The 19,737-nt window shown below is 39.5% G+C and overlaps 1 protein-coding gene across 1 annotated transcript in view; it reads right to left on the bottom strand.

Annotated features, from left to right (window-relative positions):
* TNPO1 (transportin 1) overlaps positions 1-19,737 on the bottom strand; it is a 41,650-nt gene that overhangs the window by 20,104 nt on the left and 1,809 nt on the right. The window contains exons 3-8 of the mRNA XM_044446334.1: positions 17,814-17,889; positions 15,601-15,750; positions 13,512-13,618; positions 6,686-6,819; positions 2,193-2,274; positions 105-227 (exon numbers count right to left, since the gene is read on the bottom strand). Coding sequence (XP_044302269.1) covers positions 105-227; positions 2,193-2,274; positions 6,686-6,819; positions 13,512-13,618; positions 15,601-15,750; positions 17,814-17,889 — 672 coding nt within the window. The remainder of the gene's footprint in view (positions 1-104; positions 228-2,192; positions 2,275-6,685; positions 6,820-13,511; positions 13,619-15,600; positions 15,751-17,813; positions 17,890-19,737) is intronic.

The raw sequence follows: 19,737 nt of genomic DNA, 5'->3' as shown, positions 1-19,737 counted from the left end.
GGGAGAGAGAGAAAGAGAGACTCTGTAGTTTGCCCATTCCTCCACTCCCACACATTAAAAAACTTCCTATCTTCCTTTGCATTTAAACAAAACATTTAAGTTACCTCAACAATACTAATCATATGAGGAAGTAAGCGGTCCATTCGAACTTCCAATAGCATCACCAATGCCCGACACACATTTTTGCGCACTTCAGGCTCCTCATCACCAGCCAATGCAAATAGATTCTGATAAAGGGAACAGATATTGCTCATGAAGTAAAAAAACTATTATTTTCAACATCGACCAGATTAAACATATAAATACTTACATTACCTTAAGGCTTATATTGCTATTTCAATAGACAACATTATTTGGAAGGAAATAGAAACATAGAAACAGAGCACGTCAGAAGGGACCTCCCGGGCCATCTAGTCTGACCTCCAGCCCAGCCAGCTTCACTCACGACATGCCCACCATGTGCATGTCCAGCCTATCTTTGAACACCCTCACCGATGGAGCCTCAACAACCTCTCATGGAAGCCCATTCCACATCCTCAGGGTCCTAACTGTCGGGAAGTGCTTCCTGGCATCTAAATGGAGCCTTGGTTCCCTGAGCTTGGCTCTGTTGGAGCGCGTCCTGCCTTTCTCTGCAGGGAAGAACAGGTCTCTACCCATCTCCATGTGACATCCCCTCACATACCTGTATGTCACCAACATATCCCCTCTGAGTCTCCTCTTCTCCAAGCTGAAGAGACTCAGTTTCCTCAGTCTCGCCTCATACCCCAAATAGATGTAAGAATGTTGATTTACTGTCAATTTTAATTCAGTAGGAGATAATTTAATGAGGTTAGAGAGACAAAGTTTAAAATTATGGGGATCACTGTCTGTCAACCTAAAGATGCACATGTTTGCTGGACTAGATGGAACTTTGAACCCAGAGTAACTGATGCTAGTAGAGTGTTTTTTCCAGCTAGCAACAGTTCTATAACCAAAATGCCATACAATTATTATACTGAGTTTTTCTGGGCTCTTATAACACTTGCTTTGTTTATAGGTCTTTATCAGCAACTGTACATTTTTAGTCAGGTGTTTAATGTAGTTTTTGTATAAAATACTTTGCACATTTTTGTGTAAACTAAACCATAAAAATTGCCAAGACACATATTTAGATTAGGATTCAATTCTTACTGACATCAACATTTTAACCGCATCTCAGTAAAGTCAGTAATTTGGCAAGATATGGAAAAGCAAACCGCTTAATTGTACACCTGACACCAACAACTTGCTCTCTCCCCGCATAACAAGGCATCATGCTGAAAACAACCTCTTACAAGGAACTCTGGTATTCTCTTGCACCAACAAAACCTATCTAGAAGCAGGGCACCAGAACAGTGAAAGCTAAGATACACTGGCCAATATGACTTATCTGCTTGAAAGCAGCAACTACTAGAATATCCAAGACCCATTTCCTGAAGACCTGTACATAAACAGTTGCTATAAGAGATATCTACCCCCTTCCATGTTGTTGCCTCAGCCAAAGAGGTAACTATCACTGTACTTTGCCTTCCCAATTAATGTAACGTGGCTGTTGACTGATGATGCTTGAAGTCAAGCAATGGCCTAATATTTACTACTCATGCTTCCTTATTCAAGATTTGTCTTCATTTTTGGGGTCCACCATAGCATAGTTGACACTAATTTGAGCAATAAAAGCTTTCCAACCAAGTGGAGGGCAGTGCAAAGATGATTGCAGCAGGAAGGAAGGAAGGAAGGAAAGAAGGAAGTTCACTGTTTCTTTTTAGGTATGTTAAAGTAGATCTGAGGGCAGCATCTTCTCACTATCATGTGCATAAAACACAGCTGTTCTCTGGAGCACTATGCCTATTGGACGACTTAGGGTGCAATGCCAAAGCCACTTAATTAAGAGTAAAACCCTTTTAACTCATTAACCCTTTTAATGGAACTTCCTACTAAATAAATACATACAGGATTCCACTGTACCACTTCCATGCTTATCTTGATTGCTGAACAATGGAGAATTACAAGTTTGTCATCACTTTTCATAATAAATGTAATAAGTTTCATCAGCGATTTTAAAGCCATAGTCTTAAAAAAGCAAATAGTTAGACTTATTTGTAAGAGTTCTTTTAATTTTAACGAAGAGCTAAACACAGAATGACATTTAAAAAATTAAAAAGAGAATCACTTACCTCAATAAATGCATCAATGTGCAACATAAGAGCTTGAGTTCTACTGATGATAAACTGATTGACACAAGCAACTGCATGCGACCTACAAATGATAAAAATTATTGGTTCAAATACTGGAATAAAATCAAATCAGAGGAAAACAAAAAATTGACTTATTTGTAGTATTTATATTCTATTAAATATAGTAATTTGTTAAGTGGTTTCTTATATTAAAATAACATTTAAAATATAATTTTAAAACAACTGCCTTGGTATACAAGTATGCTTTCAAGAGATTTGAAAGATGGCACATTTTCTGCCTGTCGATCTACATGACGGAGTGTTTTTGGAAGGGTAGGTACTGCTACTAAGAAGGCCGCCATCAAGGTATTTTAGGGCAGCATCAAAGTCTCCCTTGATGATCTCCAAGTTGGCTGGATATAAGGAAAGGCAGTCTCGTGGATATCTTAATCCCACGTCATTTATGGCTTTGTGTGACAAAATCATAACTTAAACAGGGTTTGGCAGCTAACAAACAGCTAGTGTAGTTCTTTTGATACAGATGTAATATGTGTATAGTTAGGTGGCTCAGTTAGGTGGCTCTGCTGACTATCCTAACTGCTGCATTATACACAAGCTGGAGATTCTGATCTGGATCCGTGGCCAGGGCCTCATAAGAGTATATTACAATAGTCTTAACCATGAACATGAAACGCTGTGACTAAGTAATGGGCTCTTCATGTCATCAAGGTCACCTGAACTCCAAATAACAGAAACAGCAGCAGCCACAAACTTGCTACATCAGAGAGGAAGCCAATTAGGAACAAGCAAACAGCTCAGCTCCTCAAACCTGGACACTGCCAACTTTATAGGGTCTCTGTTCTATTGGGGTTCAGCTTTCATTTATTAGCCATCACTGAAGCCCTAACTGCCTCCAGGCACTGGCTGAGAACAAGCACAGTCTCTACTGGCTCAGGTCTCATAGAGAAATTGGATATATCATCAGTGTACTGCAGATACCATGCCCCAAATCTGATGACCATGCTCAATGGCTACATATAGATATTAAATTACATTGGGAACAAAAAGGTACCTGGTAGTCACCCCCAGCTCAGCTGAGGTGCAGTCAGCCAATGCTATTCTCTGGAAATGAGACTGCAAGTAAGAGTCAAAATCTTTTGACACAGTGCCTCCAAGATCCAACTCAGGGAGGCGGTCCAGAAAGATAGCATTGCCAATGGTGTCAAAAGCTGCTGAGAAATAACAGGTTGTACTCCCCATCCCCCCTCCGAAAGGGGAGCAACCATCAGGGCGACCAAGGTCAATTCCATTCCAAAACTGGGCCTGCATTTAGACAGGAACAGATCTAATCAATTCCTTTCATGAGTGCATGCAGCTGAGATGCTACCACTCCCTCAAGCACCTGATTCATGAATAGGGTATTTGGGACTGGCCACTTGTAAGCATGTATCTCTAAATATACTTTTTAGAATAACACCACATTACAATCTTACTTGTAAAAGAAACTGATTTCTGTATACCACCTATTTTTATACCTGGGAAAAGACTCAAAAAAATTACTGGAACTTTCAGGTCAGCTGTACTTTCCAAACTGTCATTCAGATTTTAAGAGAGCAGCCCCATGGTTTGATGTTATAGTTACTAAACCTTAACAGCAAGTGTGGATGGGATCTAAAGAGGTCCATGTGCAATACCAAGTATTTATTTTCTAAGTTCAGCATTGAAGTCCATCTTCTTCCCAAAGACATCTCCCATTCTGATATTTGGGTGTGCTCCATTGAGCAGTATGGCACACCAAGATCTAGGAAAACCATCACATTCCAGCAAAATACCATCAAAAGATTGTGCTGGTCAACTGATAATATCCAGAAAGGACAATTCACCTTGTAAATCCACAAGAGTAACTAGACTGCCTTTCCATATGTAATCATGTGTGACATATCAACTGCCCTGGGCAAACGGAACAGACTTTTTCAATTTGCAAAAGCTCCCTGCCTACCATACTAGATGAATGTGTTTTCTGATGACACAACACTGCAGCGAATTGAAGGGGGTTTTCACATAGTGTGCTTAATATTAAAGCAAAAGCAAGTAATTTTCATAAGAGTAAAGGATGATTCTTAAAGGTTCCAAACTGGCAAATAATCAGCTTAGACAGAATATATTGGGTTCACATTAATTAACTGTATATAACAGGGGTGGCCAGACTTGCTCAATGGAAGTGCCACATATGGTAAATGTCAGATGTTTGAAGTCACAAGCAGGTGCCCACAGGTGGTGGTAGGTGGCAAGCAGCAAGCAGGTGCCCGTAGAAGGTGGCAGTAAGTTGCAAAATAAACTCAAAGAGCTGCATGTGGCTCCTGAGCCTTAGTTTGGCCACCTCTGGTATATGCAATTCTTAAAAAAGGTATTTCAGGGTATGTAAATACACAAAGAAGATCAGAGCAGATAGTGAAAAGTTAACGGAAAACAGCTAGATTGTTTCAAAAGCTCTGGTATGACATTCTGTGATGATGCAATCCTATGCAAATGTAGGTAGAATAAAGGTCTACAACTCCTGGCATTTTTTCAGTCTAAACTTGTCTAAGATTGCGCCCTAAAATACTATTGTTGTGGTGTAGTGGTTAAGAGCATGGGACTGGGACTCGGGACGACCTGGGTTCTAGTCCCCACTCAGCCATGGAGCCAACCGGGTGACCTTGGGCCAGTCACAGACTCTCAGCCCAGCCTACCTCACAGGGTTGTTGTTGTGGGGATAAGATGGAGGAGGAGATGTAAGCTGCCTTGAGCCCTTGTAGGAAAAAGGCAGGATATAAATCAAAAAATAAAAAATAAAAATAAAAAAAAGGAAACTCCCCATTCAGGGACATGCTAGCCTCTAAATACCAGTATTGCCCTCTGGTGAGGCACTGAGACAAACCACCTCCAGAGCAGCCTTGGGTGGCCACCAGAGAAGACGCTTCTCCATGGTGGCCCCCAGACTGTGGAATTCCCTTCCCAGAAAGGAGTGTTGCATTGTCAGTGCTGTTCATCTGCCGATAAAGACCATTTTATTTAACAAGGCTTCTGGCCTGTAAAGGAGTCTGGTATATTGGCTGCCATGTTAACTGAGACGATGCTTTCCTTGTGCTTTAATGGATTGTTTTAAACAGATTTAACTGATTCTGCAAGTTGCCGCCAATGCCCGTTTTTGGTTAAAAAAAAAAAAAAAGAGTACCAATAGCTTTTGTGTACATATAAGCCAGTGTGGTGTAATGGTTAGAGTGCTTGACTAGGACTTGGGAGACCTGGGCTTAACTCTCCTTTTAGCTAGGAAGCTCAGCAGGTAACTTCTGGCTAGTCACTCACTTGCAGCCTAGCCTACCTCACCAGGTTGTTGTGAGGAAAATGATATATATGGCTGGGTGTTTCTTGCAAGAGGAAAAATGGTGAGGCAGAAAGTAAATAAAGAAAGCCAACTGGAAATCCATGGGGTTTCCTTCTGTGTGCCTCCAACCACTGGCAAAAGTGCAGGCTGGGGCTGCAGTGGGGGGGCACTCAGAGCCCATTTCTCCTTCGCTGCCGTGATGACAAAGCTTTGCCTCAAAGCAGCAGGGCTGGCCCATAAGGAAACCCATCATCAGGTTTCACAGCTCCACTGCCAGAAGCAGTGGGAACACAGTGCGACTGCCACTACAATGTTGGAGAGGAGTCACATAGCTGCCACTGCAGCATTGGGCCAGGTGAGGGCCACAGAGTTACTGCACTGCATGTGGAAGCCAGTGCCAGAGGTGGTCAGCACCAACATGCAGCAGCTCAAACCTGGAGCTGAGCTGCAAGCCCAGGGCCCAGTGGCTACAGAAGCATCCCACCCCTTGCCTCACCTTGGGAAGCTGGCCTTTGGAGCACTGTTTCAAGGGAGCACTTTCAGCCAACGGAGTGCAAGCAGCACATTGGTGTTTCAGACATTAGAAGGGGAGGCTTCTCTCTCCTGGGATGCAAAGCCCTGAGGCAGGACCTGTACCATACCCTTTGCCATAAGCTCTGCATGCCTGGGGTTCAGTAATTCCCAGGGAGGCTTCCCTGCACCTGGTGCAGGGTGTGCAGTAGAAGGCAGGCTTGCACTCTCTCTCAGGCACACAAGCCCCCACTGGGAGAGCTAGATGTGACTTTTCAAAACACTCTGAGTTTGGATTAGTGAATGGCACAAAGCATGCTGGGGCGAGCTCTCATGAGGCTACAGCCTGACCCTTCCCTTGCTGAGCCTTAGGAAGAGAGCAGGACTTGTTGGTGGTCCTGGGGGAGCTTGCATCAGCATGCCCGTGCTATCACTGGGATCTGGAATGTGGGGGGGGGGGCTCCTGGCCCTCTTCAAGCCACAAAATAAGCTCCAAGAGCCACATGCGACTCACAAGCTTTGGTTTGGCCATACCAATATATAAAATGCCTCCATGCAAAATCTAGCTGACATGAGTATCTGAAATGGGTGGGTGGATGAGGAGGCCAATTCTTACCTTATTTTTGGACTGCTGTGCTTGAAGAACTGTAAAAACTTAGGGATCATGATATTGAGAGGTCGATCTAATGCATCACTATCTAAGATTTCAGCAGAATCTTCACATATCTTCTGAAGAGCTCCAAATGCACCCTGTCGAGTAAATACGTGTTTTGGTATTTTTCAGAAAGTTCTGTAGATCAGATACATTGCTATTTTGCAAAATCTTACACTCTGCACTGAATTAAGGTATTCCAAACACACCTGATAGCACTCTCTAGAATAAAACACAAGCAAGGAAAATACCACTTGTGGGATTAAGGCAGACCAGAATAGGAAACTGTGTTTTAAGGATGACCTGGGAGGTTTCTCCTAGTCTAGTCCATGCCAAGACTTTCCTCTGAACAGAAACTGCTTCCTCAAGAACTGAGGCACCTGATGTCAACAAGCAGGGGGGAAACCCTGTCCTTCCTAGCAGAAGGAAGTAGTCAGTCAACTGAAGTATTGCCAAACAGCAAATAAGCAATTATCCAGAAGAAGTTTGATCAAACTCTGCTATAAAACAGAAGCAACAAAATATTTCTCAATTCTAGCTAAAACACAAAAGAAACTGGATAAAGGCAACCAAGAAACTAAGTTTGACATTTTAAATATTACATATCTAGGATAGAACAGCACAACTGTTCCATGATCCTTAAGTAACATCATAACCTGGACACGTCATACTTGGACAGCCTTATTTCCATAGGCAAGAAAACAAACTTATTGGCAAGTAGCAACATCTTCTTATCTCCCTCTAGTGGCAGCAAAGTGGTCTGTAACACAGATAAGGTAGACTGATTGATCAACTGACAGGACTGTGCAGGGTAACAACCCGGGGGAAAAAATACCAGGTTTCAGTAATATGCAAAACTGTTTTACTGATTATCCCTTCCACAGAAGAATATTTAACAATACAGTTTCGTGAAACTGTATGACTATGTCCAGTTGGTATCTCTTCAAATGCTTTCAGACCAAGAAGGCTTGGGAAGTCGCTTGGTCTTAACCTAAATGACCCTGACATCTCAAGGGTCTCATGCAGAACTTGAACACAGAGAGACATTAAAAAAAGACAAAAAACATCTCTGCATAAGTTCACACAAAACACTAACCCTTCGTGGAATATTACCTCCCTCCTTTTCTTTTAGTATTCCTGCAGTTGCACGGGGAACACTGAAGGACCACTGAGGATAGCACAATGACAGCAGCCAAACCTGGCACTTTCAGCCACTGTAATCTGCTTCCCCACCCTGCATTCTGCTAGCATTGGCAGAAACAGTTTGGGGAACCTGAGAAGGACCTCTGTGCCAAGTTCACAAGACAACCCACTGTCCAGCTATGGCACACCACAGTTGGGCAGCATGGAGGCCTTGCGTTCCATTTTCTAACTACAGCTGAAAAGTGGACAAAGGCCAGGGCCATGTTCAGCTGTATCTCTTTGAGACGAGGCTAGGCCAACTGTGACTACCTGGCCATGCAGTCCCCCAGCTCTCTGCCCTCAGATACACAGCATTCATAGCCCCACACCACCTAGAGTAGGGGAAGTGCCAGTTGTGCACCTCTTCCCTGCTTCCAACCAGGGCTTGAGAATGTGGCACAGGGTAGGAACTAGCACCATCTGTCCCATACACCTCCTTCTTGTAAAGAAGCAGTGGCAGCTGCAAGCAAGATCCAGCCACTTGGACTCCCTTCCTTGTGAGGAAGCGAGCCCAAATGGCTTGCTATTCTGCTGTGTGCTGCCTACCCATGTCCCTAACAGGGTTAATTGACTGTAAGCTAATTAACTACTAGACCAAACCATGATCAACTGTAGTGATTTATACTTCACCCCAGGATGTCTTATAACACATCCTCGGAAGTGTTCTAGCTTCTGACATCTTACTTACCACTTATATGACATGGTGCTTATAAGTCATGGGGGGGTTACCTGCCATGCAAAACCAGTCTCTCTCCATATCAAAACAGTTTTTGAAAGAGCCATGCAAAGATTTTATTTAGTGTATTAAACTATACCACCCTCATCCAAATCACTGACAGATACCATCCTTCCAGAAAGGATGCTAATAACTGCAGAACCACAGCGCCCCCTAATCCTAACACAGATAAGACTGTCCAGAAGGAAATCAATAGCATTGAAAGCCACTCCTGTATCCATCTCCTAATGCAAGTCATCTGTCAGGGTGAGCAGGTGCTAAAACCAAGGAAGAAACTAGATAGATTTTTCTCACCTTTTTCCAGATTCGTTCAAGAAAAATGGGAGTTAGCCTGCCACCAGTTGCTCAAAAATACCTTGCACCCAACAGAAAAAAATTTTTGAGACTGGGATATAGTTCTTCAGTTAGGCCTGAGGTTCGCTCCACACTGCCAAAAAAGCAAGTTCATCACCATCTCTTAAAAATCTGCCAGGATCTCATCCTCCTTTATTGAGGTAGTTATCAAATTCTGCAATCAATGTCTGGCAGTTTTCACTAGTTAAGATTCAGAGTACATATCGTAGGTTGGATCAATCTTAGAATCCTGTCCACATCCTCAGTTGCAAAGCTAATGTTCATGAAAAACCAACTAGGTGGAGTTTGAGTGAAAAATGATTGACTTTAATCTATAAAGTTTTGGGTCACTGTGGATATACAAGAGTCTAGGTCATCTTTTTTTTAAACCAGGATGCAACAGGTCTTACCTCATTCAGAAAAGTCCAGCTGGACAGCACTAGACTGATACAAAGGTGGTAAGGCAAAATATCTTTGTCCCAAATTAACCCTAGATTGAGCTAAAATTTGTGCCTGGCAGGACTTGCACCAAATCATCTGACATTCTAGCCAATATCCTGCTTATTTCATCACCACCAGCTTCTTTAAATAAAAGGAGTGGGTTTTAGTTATACAAAACAGGAGTGTGCCAATAGGTGCTATATGTTACGTATTAACAGTCCCAATGTCTCTATGATCCAACGGTTAACCAAGATACTGACAGGATCACTGACCATATAAGCTACAAAGTCCTCTAAAGGCATTGGCAATCATCCTACTCAGTTCAAAACCACATTGAGGTTAGTGGCTTTCCCTAGTATAAATCTGAGCAAAAAGTGATCAGTTTTGCATTGTCTGAGACATCCCAAAACGTCCCCTTTAACCACAATCCTGTTAGGACAACTGCTTCTGCTCCTCCCATGCAGCAGATCAAGATACAGATATGGTGGAATCCTAGGCTCTAATTGGAAAGTCTTCCAGAAAGGAGACACATGAAGCCTTTTATAAGCATCTAAGGAACTGAAGGCATACAGCCTACTATCCCTGAATCAGAGTCTGCTGACTGTGCCAATACAATCTGATGATGATTATCCCCATCCTAACTTAGAAGAAACTGGACTTTGCTCGTGTCGGGATTTTGCTTGCCTGATCCTTTCAGTCTAATTGCTTGCCTCTTGAGAAAGGGTCCCTAGCCTGGTTAAATAGCAGAATGCATAAAAATCAATTAGTTTTAAATTAAAAATGGATTTTTAAAATAAAATGCTTTTTGAGGAAAAATCTATTTAAAGATAGTTGTCTATTTAAGATACATTATAGTCCAAAGGTTATTCATCATGAAATAAGGATTAGATTTTAATATGTAGCATGAAGCTGTATATTAATGCAATGTTTACATTTGTTGGTAAATGGATTATATTAATCCATTCACAATATCATGCTTTGACAGACATTTCTGTAAGATTATTGGGAATTTTTTTGGTCTAGAAGATATTATCACAGATGCTTGGCTTTACAGTTCTCAAAACCGTGAATTTGTGTTTGCAGAAATCACAAATCTAGAAAGTTGAGAAAAATATCTTAATCCCATTGTTCCTTTCCAAATCTGTACACAGAATCAACCCTTTCCTCTTAAGCGCTAAGTTTCAAAAAATTAAATGAATAGAAGATGATTCTTGGGAAGGAACAGGTTTGCCCAAGAAGCTAAGTGTGAGGTGGGAGAAGCAAGCAGTAAAAATGAAAGTGAAACCTTTTGGACAGAATACCCCACAAGTATTTGTATCTTTTAGCCTAAGGTTTATCGTGCTATTCTTTCCCTGAAGAAAACCTACAATGGCAATGGCTGTAAAAGAGATCCAGTTTGGAAATATTTTAATGAAGTTCCTCTACCTAAGGGTAAGGAAGGCATGCATGCAAATTATGTAGAAAACCGTGATTTACATCTAGTCTTACTAACTAGTGATTTAAATCATGATGTATTTTATTAAATAGGTTTCAATGTAATATTACTCATGCATTTTAACATAACTTGGTCTATGGTTTGGTTCTGAAACTGTAGTAAGACAAATACGATATTTTTCAGACTCCAGTAGCTCCAATTGAATAGACAGACACTGGTCATAGTCAGAAGACAATGGGGATCCAACAAAGTTTCCTGGGGAAAGCATTAAGATTCTCCTTGACAACATTAAGAAAAGTCGGGAGCTCAAGCCTTCTTTTTGCTACATCACACTGGAAGAGAACTCTGCAGAGATCTCACATGGAAGCATGCCAACTCCTAAAACAATGTGAAAATATTCAATTGTGTGGAAGGGAGAGCTCTGTTTGGGTATGCCTGACAATCACGAAACTTAGCATTTAAAATTATCTTGTCTGTCCAGAGAAATAGTATCTTATATGGGGAGGGTCCTTGATTACCCCAAATGGATGCAAATAAATTTCACAACACTCTTGTCATAATGCTGTGTTTCTCAAGAAAACATTATTCCTTCCTCTTTAATTTATAGCAAGGTAGCTGACAAAGGTACCCACTTTCCACTGATATGTGACTTTTTGTCAGGAACCGCTTGCATGTCCTATTCAGTTGAACAATGGCATTCATGGACTGATTCATGGGGACATTGTACAGACTAAAACCATAGTTTAGGCAAATCATAGGATGCTATTTGCTGACAAATAGCCATTTGTTGCCATTCCAGAGCTAATTAAACTAATCAATGCCTTTGGGCTCCTTTTTGGACACACCATTATTTGGGAAAGAGCCAAACTGATGCCTCTGAACATGAATGTATCATGCAATATATTCTCTAGGCAGCTATTTCACTTGCACCCTGAGATTACATGACTAAGTTTGACATACAGATCATCAGAGAAGGAATATGCCATATATGAAAAACAACAGAAAGTTGTCCATGTCTATGTGTTTCGTTTCTCTTGCCATGAAATTAAAACTAATATTATGGTGATTGCTCTTCAATACCTACCAGATCAACTTTGCAGGAAAAACATGACCAGAACTGGAACCCAATTCTGTTGGGGCAATAAGACATCTTCCCCACATGCTGTCTTCCATAGCACAATTGTGTCAGTATACAGAATAGAACAAGAGGGGATCTGGGGAACAAGGCACATAAGGCAGGCTCCACAGAAGGCCTCCATGGGCTGTACATGGCCTGTGGTTTGCTCCCTCTTGCACTAATGGAAATAATCCCAATTTAGAGACTATCCTACCACCACTGGGTTGGGCAGGGATTATGTTATTCACTATAGTGCTTTCATTGGTTATATGGGAAGAGCCATGTAAAAGAATCACTTTTTGAATCAATTAATGTTTTTAGTTCTTTTTTAATCTAAAACACTACATAAATTTGATGTTCTTTACTGCTTGTCAAGCTGAGGCTATCAAATGCTGCAATTAGGAGTTTCACTACTGCAGTGAAAAATTAATGCTTTTTAAATGAGTGACTGAAGAACAAATTATGCACAAGAATTTTCTTTAAACATTCAGTATGTTAAAATTATTGTCACCAATTTAACTTACATTTAACTTTAAATATCAAAATAAAGCAATCTGTGACATTTGCTGCCCAAGGACCTTGCCTAAAGTTTCTAGAGATTTCCTAGAAAAATATATTTTAATGAAATGACCACAAACCTGAACATTTACAAATACTCTCTTGCTTATTCTGCTCTCTTCCAGGTTACTGACGCACAAGATGTTACATCAAAGGAATTCTGTTTACACTGATATAAGTATGTGCATTTGGATAGTTATATCCTAGAGTGCCTATTAAGTAATAATGACTCCAACACTTCACCCTGATTCCCCTGGGAATTGTGCCACCCTCTTATGGGCAACAGATCAATACTGATGGGTTTAATGGATTAAGAGAGCAATTCTCTGCAAACTAGACAGTGTCTAGAGGACAATATGATGTTTTTAAAAGTCCCTGTCCTGATGTTGAAGCTGGGACTCCATACTTGGGAGAGCCATCCTCCATTCACTGTCAGCATGAAAAGACCTGGTTGCTGCTTCTCCAAGGTCACTCATTTTGTAAGCCATCCAGAGACTTTTTTTAGTAATGGATGGCATGGAAAAAAATTAAATAAATGAAAAGCAAACTCAGGGAAAGCTTTAGTGGGCAATCCAGGGGGCAGGGAAAAAAATACCAGCACAAACAAGATATAAAATAACCTAGAAGCATCTCAGTATCATTCCCTCGCTGTCCAATGTGCCACACCTAGACCGCCAAAATTGGTCATCCACTTGCTTAGCAAAGCTGAAAAAGCATGGAGGAGATCTTTGCATCTGCATGTTTCCTACCCTACATTGGATGTGTCTAGCCCTATCAGTTCAGAGGATTATGAATATCCTCATAAGACTGCACCCTAAATCGCTTTTTGGAAGATCACAAGTAGAATTGCTTAAAAAAAAACACACTACTGTATGTTGAACTAGAGAAGTATAGAAAATAATTTAAAAAGAAGCGTTAATGTAGTTTAACTCAGTTACCTGCTACCAAATATAGAGACATTTCTAAATGAATTTTAAGAACCCCTCACCTCACAAGTATTGTAGTCCTCAGAATCCAGCAGGCTACAAAGCTTTGGTAATAGTTCGGGCCAATTCTGCAATTCTCCTTTTGAGGCAATGGTTGTAATCAGGATACCTTGAATTGTTGGAAAGAATTTTTAAAAAAGTAATAAAGTTACCAAACCTGAGTTGCTCCAATATGTTTTTCTGTTGTACAAGCATACCGAATAAATTAAACAATAGAAAGGGGAAAAAGCTAGGTGTGTGGATATTACACAGATTCTATGTTTTATATAGAAAACATATATAAAAAGGGAAGCTGAAAACGTTAATTTGCCACGTAATTACTTCAATTTCAGTATTCTTCTAAAGGAAGAACAAATGAATGATGAAAGCCACTTTCCAAGGCACCACCACCTTTAATACTGTACAAGTAGATGGCAAAGGCACTCAGAACAGCACTATGAGGAAGAACAAGTATATCTGGTGGGATTGGAAACAGCTACCTCTGCATCTTTTCTGTTCTTTAATGCATGGGTGAGCAATCTACAGCCATCCAGATATTTTTGGGGTCCCAGTGGTCCTCAAGATGTTCTTGAACTCTTCTTCTCAATAAGCCTGATCACTTACTACACTAGTAGGAGTTAATGAATCTAACAGTATCTGGAAGGCCAAAGGGTACTCTTCCCCTGGTCTAGCTACAGGGCAAAGTTACTGATGAATTTAGTTTGGCACCCATTAAAAAAAAACTCTCAAGATCACCCAGGTAATTACCAAGTTGTATCACTACACAGGGATGGGAAAGAACAAGAATTTTGCATTAGAAATAAAACCAACCTTAAAATTGGCCAAATTAAAGCTGGCTTTTGAATCAATAGTGTAATAAACCATTTCCTAGGTTCAGATATTGTAGCTATTTTTCTGCTAAGCTATTCATCCTTGGAACAATTATCAATCCACTGCTAACTGAAAGGTCTCTATAATTCCTTCAAAACACCAGAACAAGCTCACAATTTTGGACAGAAAACTTTTAAGAACAAAAAAAAATTAGTGATACCATAAAATTATACATCCACTTCATCTTCATATGTTAATACAACCTAAAGGGTTATCACTGGGTAACAAAAAGAACAAATACCAGGACACAAATTACTTTTCTTGTGTTTGAGACCAATTTCCAATCTTGTAAACGGGATAGCAGCATTAGTTCTAGGTTACAATTATTTGGGAGTGAGAGACTTACTTCTAATTAAACAGAAGAGGCCTACATGCTGGATGGCTGCATCAAAGTAATGATCAACAGATCAACCTACTAGTATAAGTAGCTTCCCTTAAACTGTCTATTTGTAGAACACTGATTCATGTAATCCTTCTTTAATAATGTAGTTTGTAGATGCAGCAAAAAAACTTCCATTTGTAAAATGTGTCTTTGTCAAAAGAAATATGAGCATATATTATAATCAGCTGAACTTTACAACCAAATTTAATGTTTAGTCATGAAGTTGAAAGTTTTTGCCAAAGAAGTGGTAAACAGGAGTGTGGCACATGGCGAGTGAGATGAGGAGGCTCAGAAATGTTAAGCCTAGCAGCCCCTGTTGTCCCTGACTACAGAGATGATCATGGGAAGAAAAGAAGAAATTTTGTTCTGGTAGGCCAACTCCCAAGCAAAGCTCAGAAGCAGCAGTACAGTCATGCTCTGCTTTGGCAGGTTCTCTCCTCTCCAAGAAAGATATAAAAGGTTGTTTTAGTTCTGGCCCTGAGTTTGCTGTCTGTTCTATTCATCCACTGAGTGAGGAAAACTATAAATCTTCAGAAGAAGCATTGGTCAAAATGAAACACTGAAAGGGATAAAGTATCAGCCATGCTATTTTCTGTGACAGTATGAACAGAGGGCTTGGAATACATTACTAAATTTATGTCTGAATGTATCAGTTGCCATAATATATACCAGAGTAACCCAATATGCATTACAATATATATTGAAGTATTTGAACTTCTCAGTCACTGAGTTGTTTTTTTCTCTAAGGGTTTAAGAAACCCTTTAGAAAAGCATGCTCAAAAATTTGCTAGTGATTCAACACAAGTCACCAAAATCAGGACTTTAAATCCACAACTCACCTACAGTGGCTCTGATTAGCGGAGAGGAGTCACCAATATTATTTAAACACTCGCTTTTAATGAAGTCAGTTACTCCATTAGGGAAATTGTGGAAATGAGCTTTTACATTATTCTTCAAAATGAGTCCACTCAGTGACCGTGTTGGTTCATCTGTAATAAGAATACTTTAGAACATTACTTTGTAATCCTATGCTCACTTATCAGAGAGCAAGTCACATTGATCTCAACAAGTCTTACTTATAAATAAGTGGAAATGCTAAGCATATATATAATATTTTAGTAAAATAATAAATGGTAAAACACTACAAAAACTTTCATATAAAGAATTATATGACAAACATGGTAAAATGTAGGTGCACATTAAAAAGTTCAATAACTTTATATAAAGGTAGCCATTACACAGAAGTAAAGATTTTAAACTGTGATAATGATTCTGTGTCAAGGCCCAATTTGCACTTACATCCTGATCTTACACTATGACCTGATTTACATGTGGGAGTGAGCAAGTGTGCTGGCATTCAATTGCTCCCAAACAATATTCCAAGTCAGGTATGTATGTCAAATAATCTCTTGCCTTGGAACACAATTCGTTATAGAATATAACAAATGTCTTTGTACGCCTTAAACAACAGATGTCTTAATATACCTTAAGTTTGTACTCTGAGGCAATAGTACCAGTAACATCTTGAGAGCAATGTCCCACAATCCAGAGTCTCTTCAGACACAAGTATCTTTAGAATAAGTAGCAAGTCATTTGTTCAGAATGAGATCCTGGGATCTTTACCAGAGTTGCCTCAAATTCCCATAGCTTTTACACCAAGGCAAAGGCCATCCCAATAATCTTGTTATGTGAATGTAAGTCATTCATATTTTACAGAACTGCCACAGAACTTTTTCTGCCATTGACTCAAAAATGCTTGAGGCCAATTGGATGTATTTATTGATTTACTACACTGAAACCAATTGAAAGAGCAAATTTAAGAGCAAATCTCTTTCCGTAAGAAAACAGCTGCTTTGCATTAATATTCAACTATGAATTATAAACCATACATAATTAATTTTATTTTTTACTAAAACTTTTAGTACAAATTTCTTTCTCTAAAAGTTGTTCAAACAAATCCCAATAAAGAACTCTTTTGACTGTATTTCAAAGAGTTGACAGACATGTCTACCTCCTGTTCCCTGTTAGATAATTCCCCATTAGGCTAGACTCTGATATTCTGGCCTTAGAATATAACCCACAGCTGATTCAATCATACACAATCTTGAGGGTTTTAAAATACAAAATTTTGTTATGAAATATCCACAGTATGGACAACCAGACTCAGGTTACACTTGCTTACCTGGGAGTGAAGCCGCCACTGAACTCAGTTACACTTACTTCTGAATAAACATGCAGAATTGCACTATTAAAGTTATAAAGACAGACAAAACCCAAACAATAGGTATACTGCTCATACACACACCATATTCCACTGTCACCTGAATTACTGGGGTCTTGCATGATTTCACAGAAAATGCATTATTGTGGACCCTTGTCTTAAAAGTCCTCAAAAAGGAACCATGCATCAAAGTCAGATTTTTTTTTTTGTTTTAAGAAAGTGGAGCCTAACACATTCCATGCTAAGTCATTGTTAAATTATAGTAAGCTAGACTACTAAAGGGGCATAAAATATTGAACAACTGGTAGTACTGAACTGCACACATGAAGAATGAAAACTGTACTGTATGGAAGCTAAGAAAACCACAGAATTCCTTTGTATACTGTTAAGCAGACATCACCTGCATTGTTTCTCCATAGATAAGGGAGTTTATGTATGAAGTTTACTATCAGTTTATTTCCATAAACATATACTATGAACAAAAACACCACAACTCAAAAAAATATCACTTGCCATAGAACAAATGTTGTCTCTCCATAATATTATTGCAGTCATGTCAGAATATGCTAGAGTTTTACTCACATGAATATACTGGCTTTTTTCCTTAAAGGAGACTCTTGGAACCATCTACCATTATGTTACACAACACTCACCGTCCTATCTAAAACAGATTTACATGCAAACAAATTGCTTTTATTTCAAAGTAACACATTCACATGTAATCTACCCTAGTACACTAATGCAATCTACAAGAAACCCAGAAACTTACAGCATCTGCCTATATGATCTAGTTCTGCAAGTACGTTGTAAAATGATACAGAACTGACTCACCTTCAGATTTTAGCTTTGTAAGAACAAAGATCAAGTAGTTGTTGAAGTCTGGATACTGATTGAGTTGTTCCAGTTTCTAAAGTAGAGTATTTTGTTAAAGTCCATTTCATGTAAGAAATGAAAAACTGCAAATTTCCACTGCACACAGAACTGGCTAAAACTATTTTTAGAAGATTAATGGTGGAAGTCTAGAACATCTAACACCTGGTCAAAGATAATTAAGACAATACACACTGTACAGCTAGGTAGTTCAGCACATCTCATACAGTTCTGTCATTAGCCAGTCTACTGGTTTCCAATAGTAAGTAGTAGCTGTCTCCAACAACCAAGATTGGAAAAATTGGAAAAAATAGTACACCACTGTGTGGGAGGCATACATGAATCTTTTTGACAAGCCAGTCATGCACTTTTCAGTACTTCTGTGCTGGAAGCACATGCAATACAGTCCATTCCTCTGCTGCTCAATGAAGGGTGGCATAGACAGGGACCATCCAGATTCAGAGTAAATGGTAGTAAATCAGTTTCTTTTCTGGGTTCAGGTACCTTCAATACTTAAGTCTTGTCTAGATTTTGCTGCCTTTTAAAGTAATTATTGAAAATTGCTCACAGATTGATTCTCACAGCTGTCTACAGCTGCAAAACCTGGTATGTCATGTTTGAAGAACTCAGGACAAGGATTTCATCTGTCCTAAGTATACCTGTTAAAACTTCAAAACATTCACATACTAATTGTCTGACAGCCTGATCTTACCCACATCTACTAACAAAGATATACCACCAAGTTCAATGTGATTTTCCCGGAAGCATATATAGGATTTCAGACTTAGGCTACTATGAAAAGTTGCACTATCAGAGCCACACTGTCACTGGAGCTGTGTCAAAGTCTAGGAGTACAGTCTGAATCTGAAGCAGATGAATTGGGACATTTTATGCATACACAGTATGAAATAAAATATGCCTGTAAACAAGTACTAAACCTTCAACCTACACAATTGCATGGGAGTAAGTCCCAGTAAATTCAGGGGATCTTATTCCTAGGCAGATGCACGTAAGATTTTGCTATAAGTAACTAAAATATTATTCATATGCATTCAAGTGCATGTATGCATATTTTGGTATGCCATACTAAGAATGCAGAATACATGAAATCAAAAGAAAACACTATGGTGTTAATACAGCATTCTATTCTATTCTAATCTATTCTGGCTGGACTCAAAATGGGTTTTCTGCACTTTGTCACTTCTGGAAACAAAATACTGAAGATACCATAAGTCTCTGCATTACCATTTGTTATTTGTCATTCTAGCAAGATAGCATACCCAATTAATTTCCCTTATTACAAAATCTGGGCAAGCTGTATGCTACTTTATCAAAATCAGGAGCCTCTGTCTAAAGGCTAATAAAACAGAGCAGATAACATAAAGACACACACACACATACTTCAATAAAGTATGCTGCAGAAGGCAAGGTGAAGCTCCTTCATCTATCAGCAGAGAGGTACTCATTGCCAGAATGGAGAGCAGCTCAGCAATCAGAATGGATGCAAGGCAGTTCGAGTGCAGTTTGGAGATACAGCTGTTTACACAAGAGAAAAAAATCTTCTGAAAGTGGGCTGCTACATACATCCTCCTTATAACCCAATTAATGATCAAAAGGGAGGAAGGATGCATCAAATATTCCAGCCATCTTACAGTGTTTTGGCAAAGTACATGCTTCTCCCTAACCTTTATATTTGAAGGTTGGGTTTGGTTTTTTGATTTGTCTTGTTTTGTTTTTAAATTAAGGATAATGTACCACATAAAAGGGAGAAGGATCAGCACAGAATACATTTGGGGTAGGCAATTTTTGTAATGTAGGTAATATTTATTATGAATACTAGATTAAAGGACCCATGTAAGACTGTAGATATACAGGGAATGGCTTC

This window comes from Varanus komodoensis, unplaced genomic scaffold (genome assembly GCF_004798865.1).
Source record: "Varanus komodoensis strain SLA01 unplaced genomic scaffold, ASM479886v1 scaffold5, whole genome shotgun sequence".
Taxonomy (NCBI): Eukaryota; Metazoa; Chordata; class Lepidosauria; order Squamata; family Varanidae; genus Varanus; species Varanus komodoensis.
The sequence above is the reverse complement of the archived record's forward strand: the minus strand, read 5'-3'. Positions and strand labels throughout refer to the sequence as shown.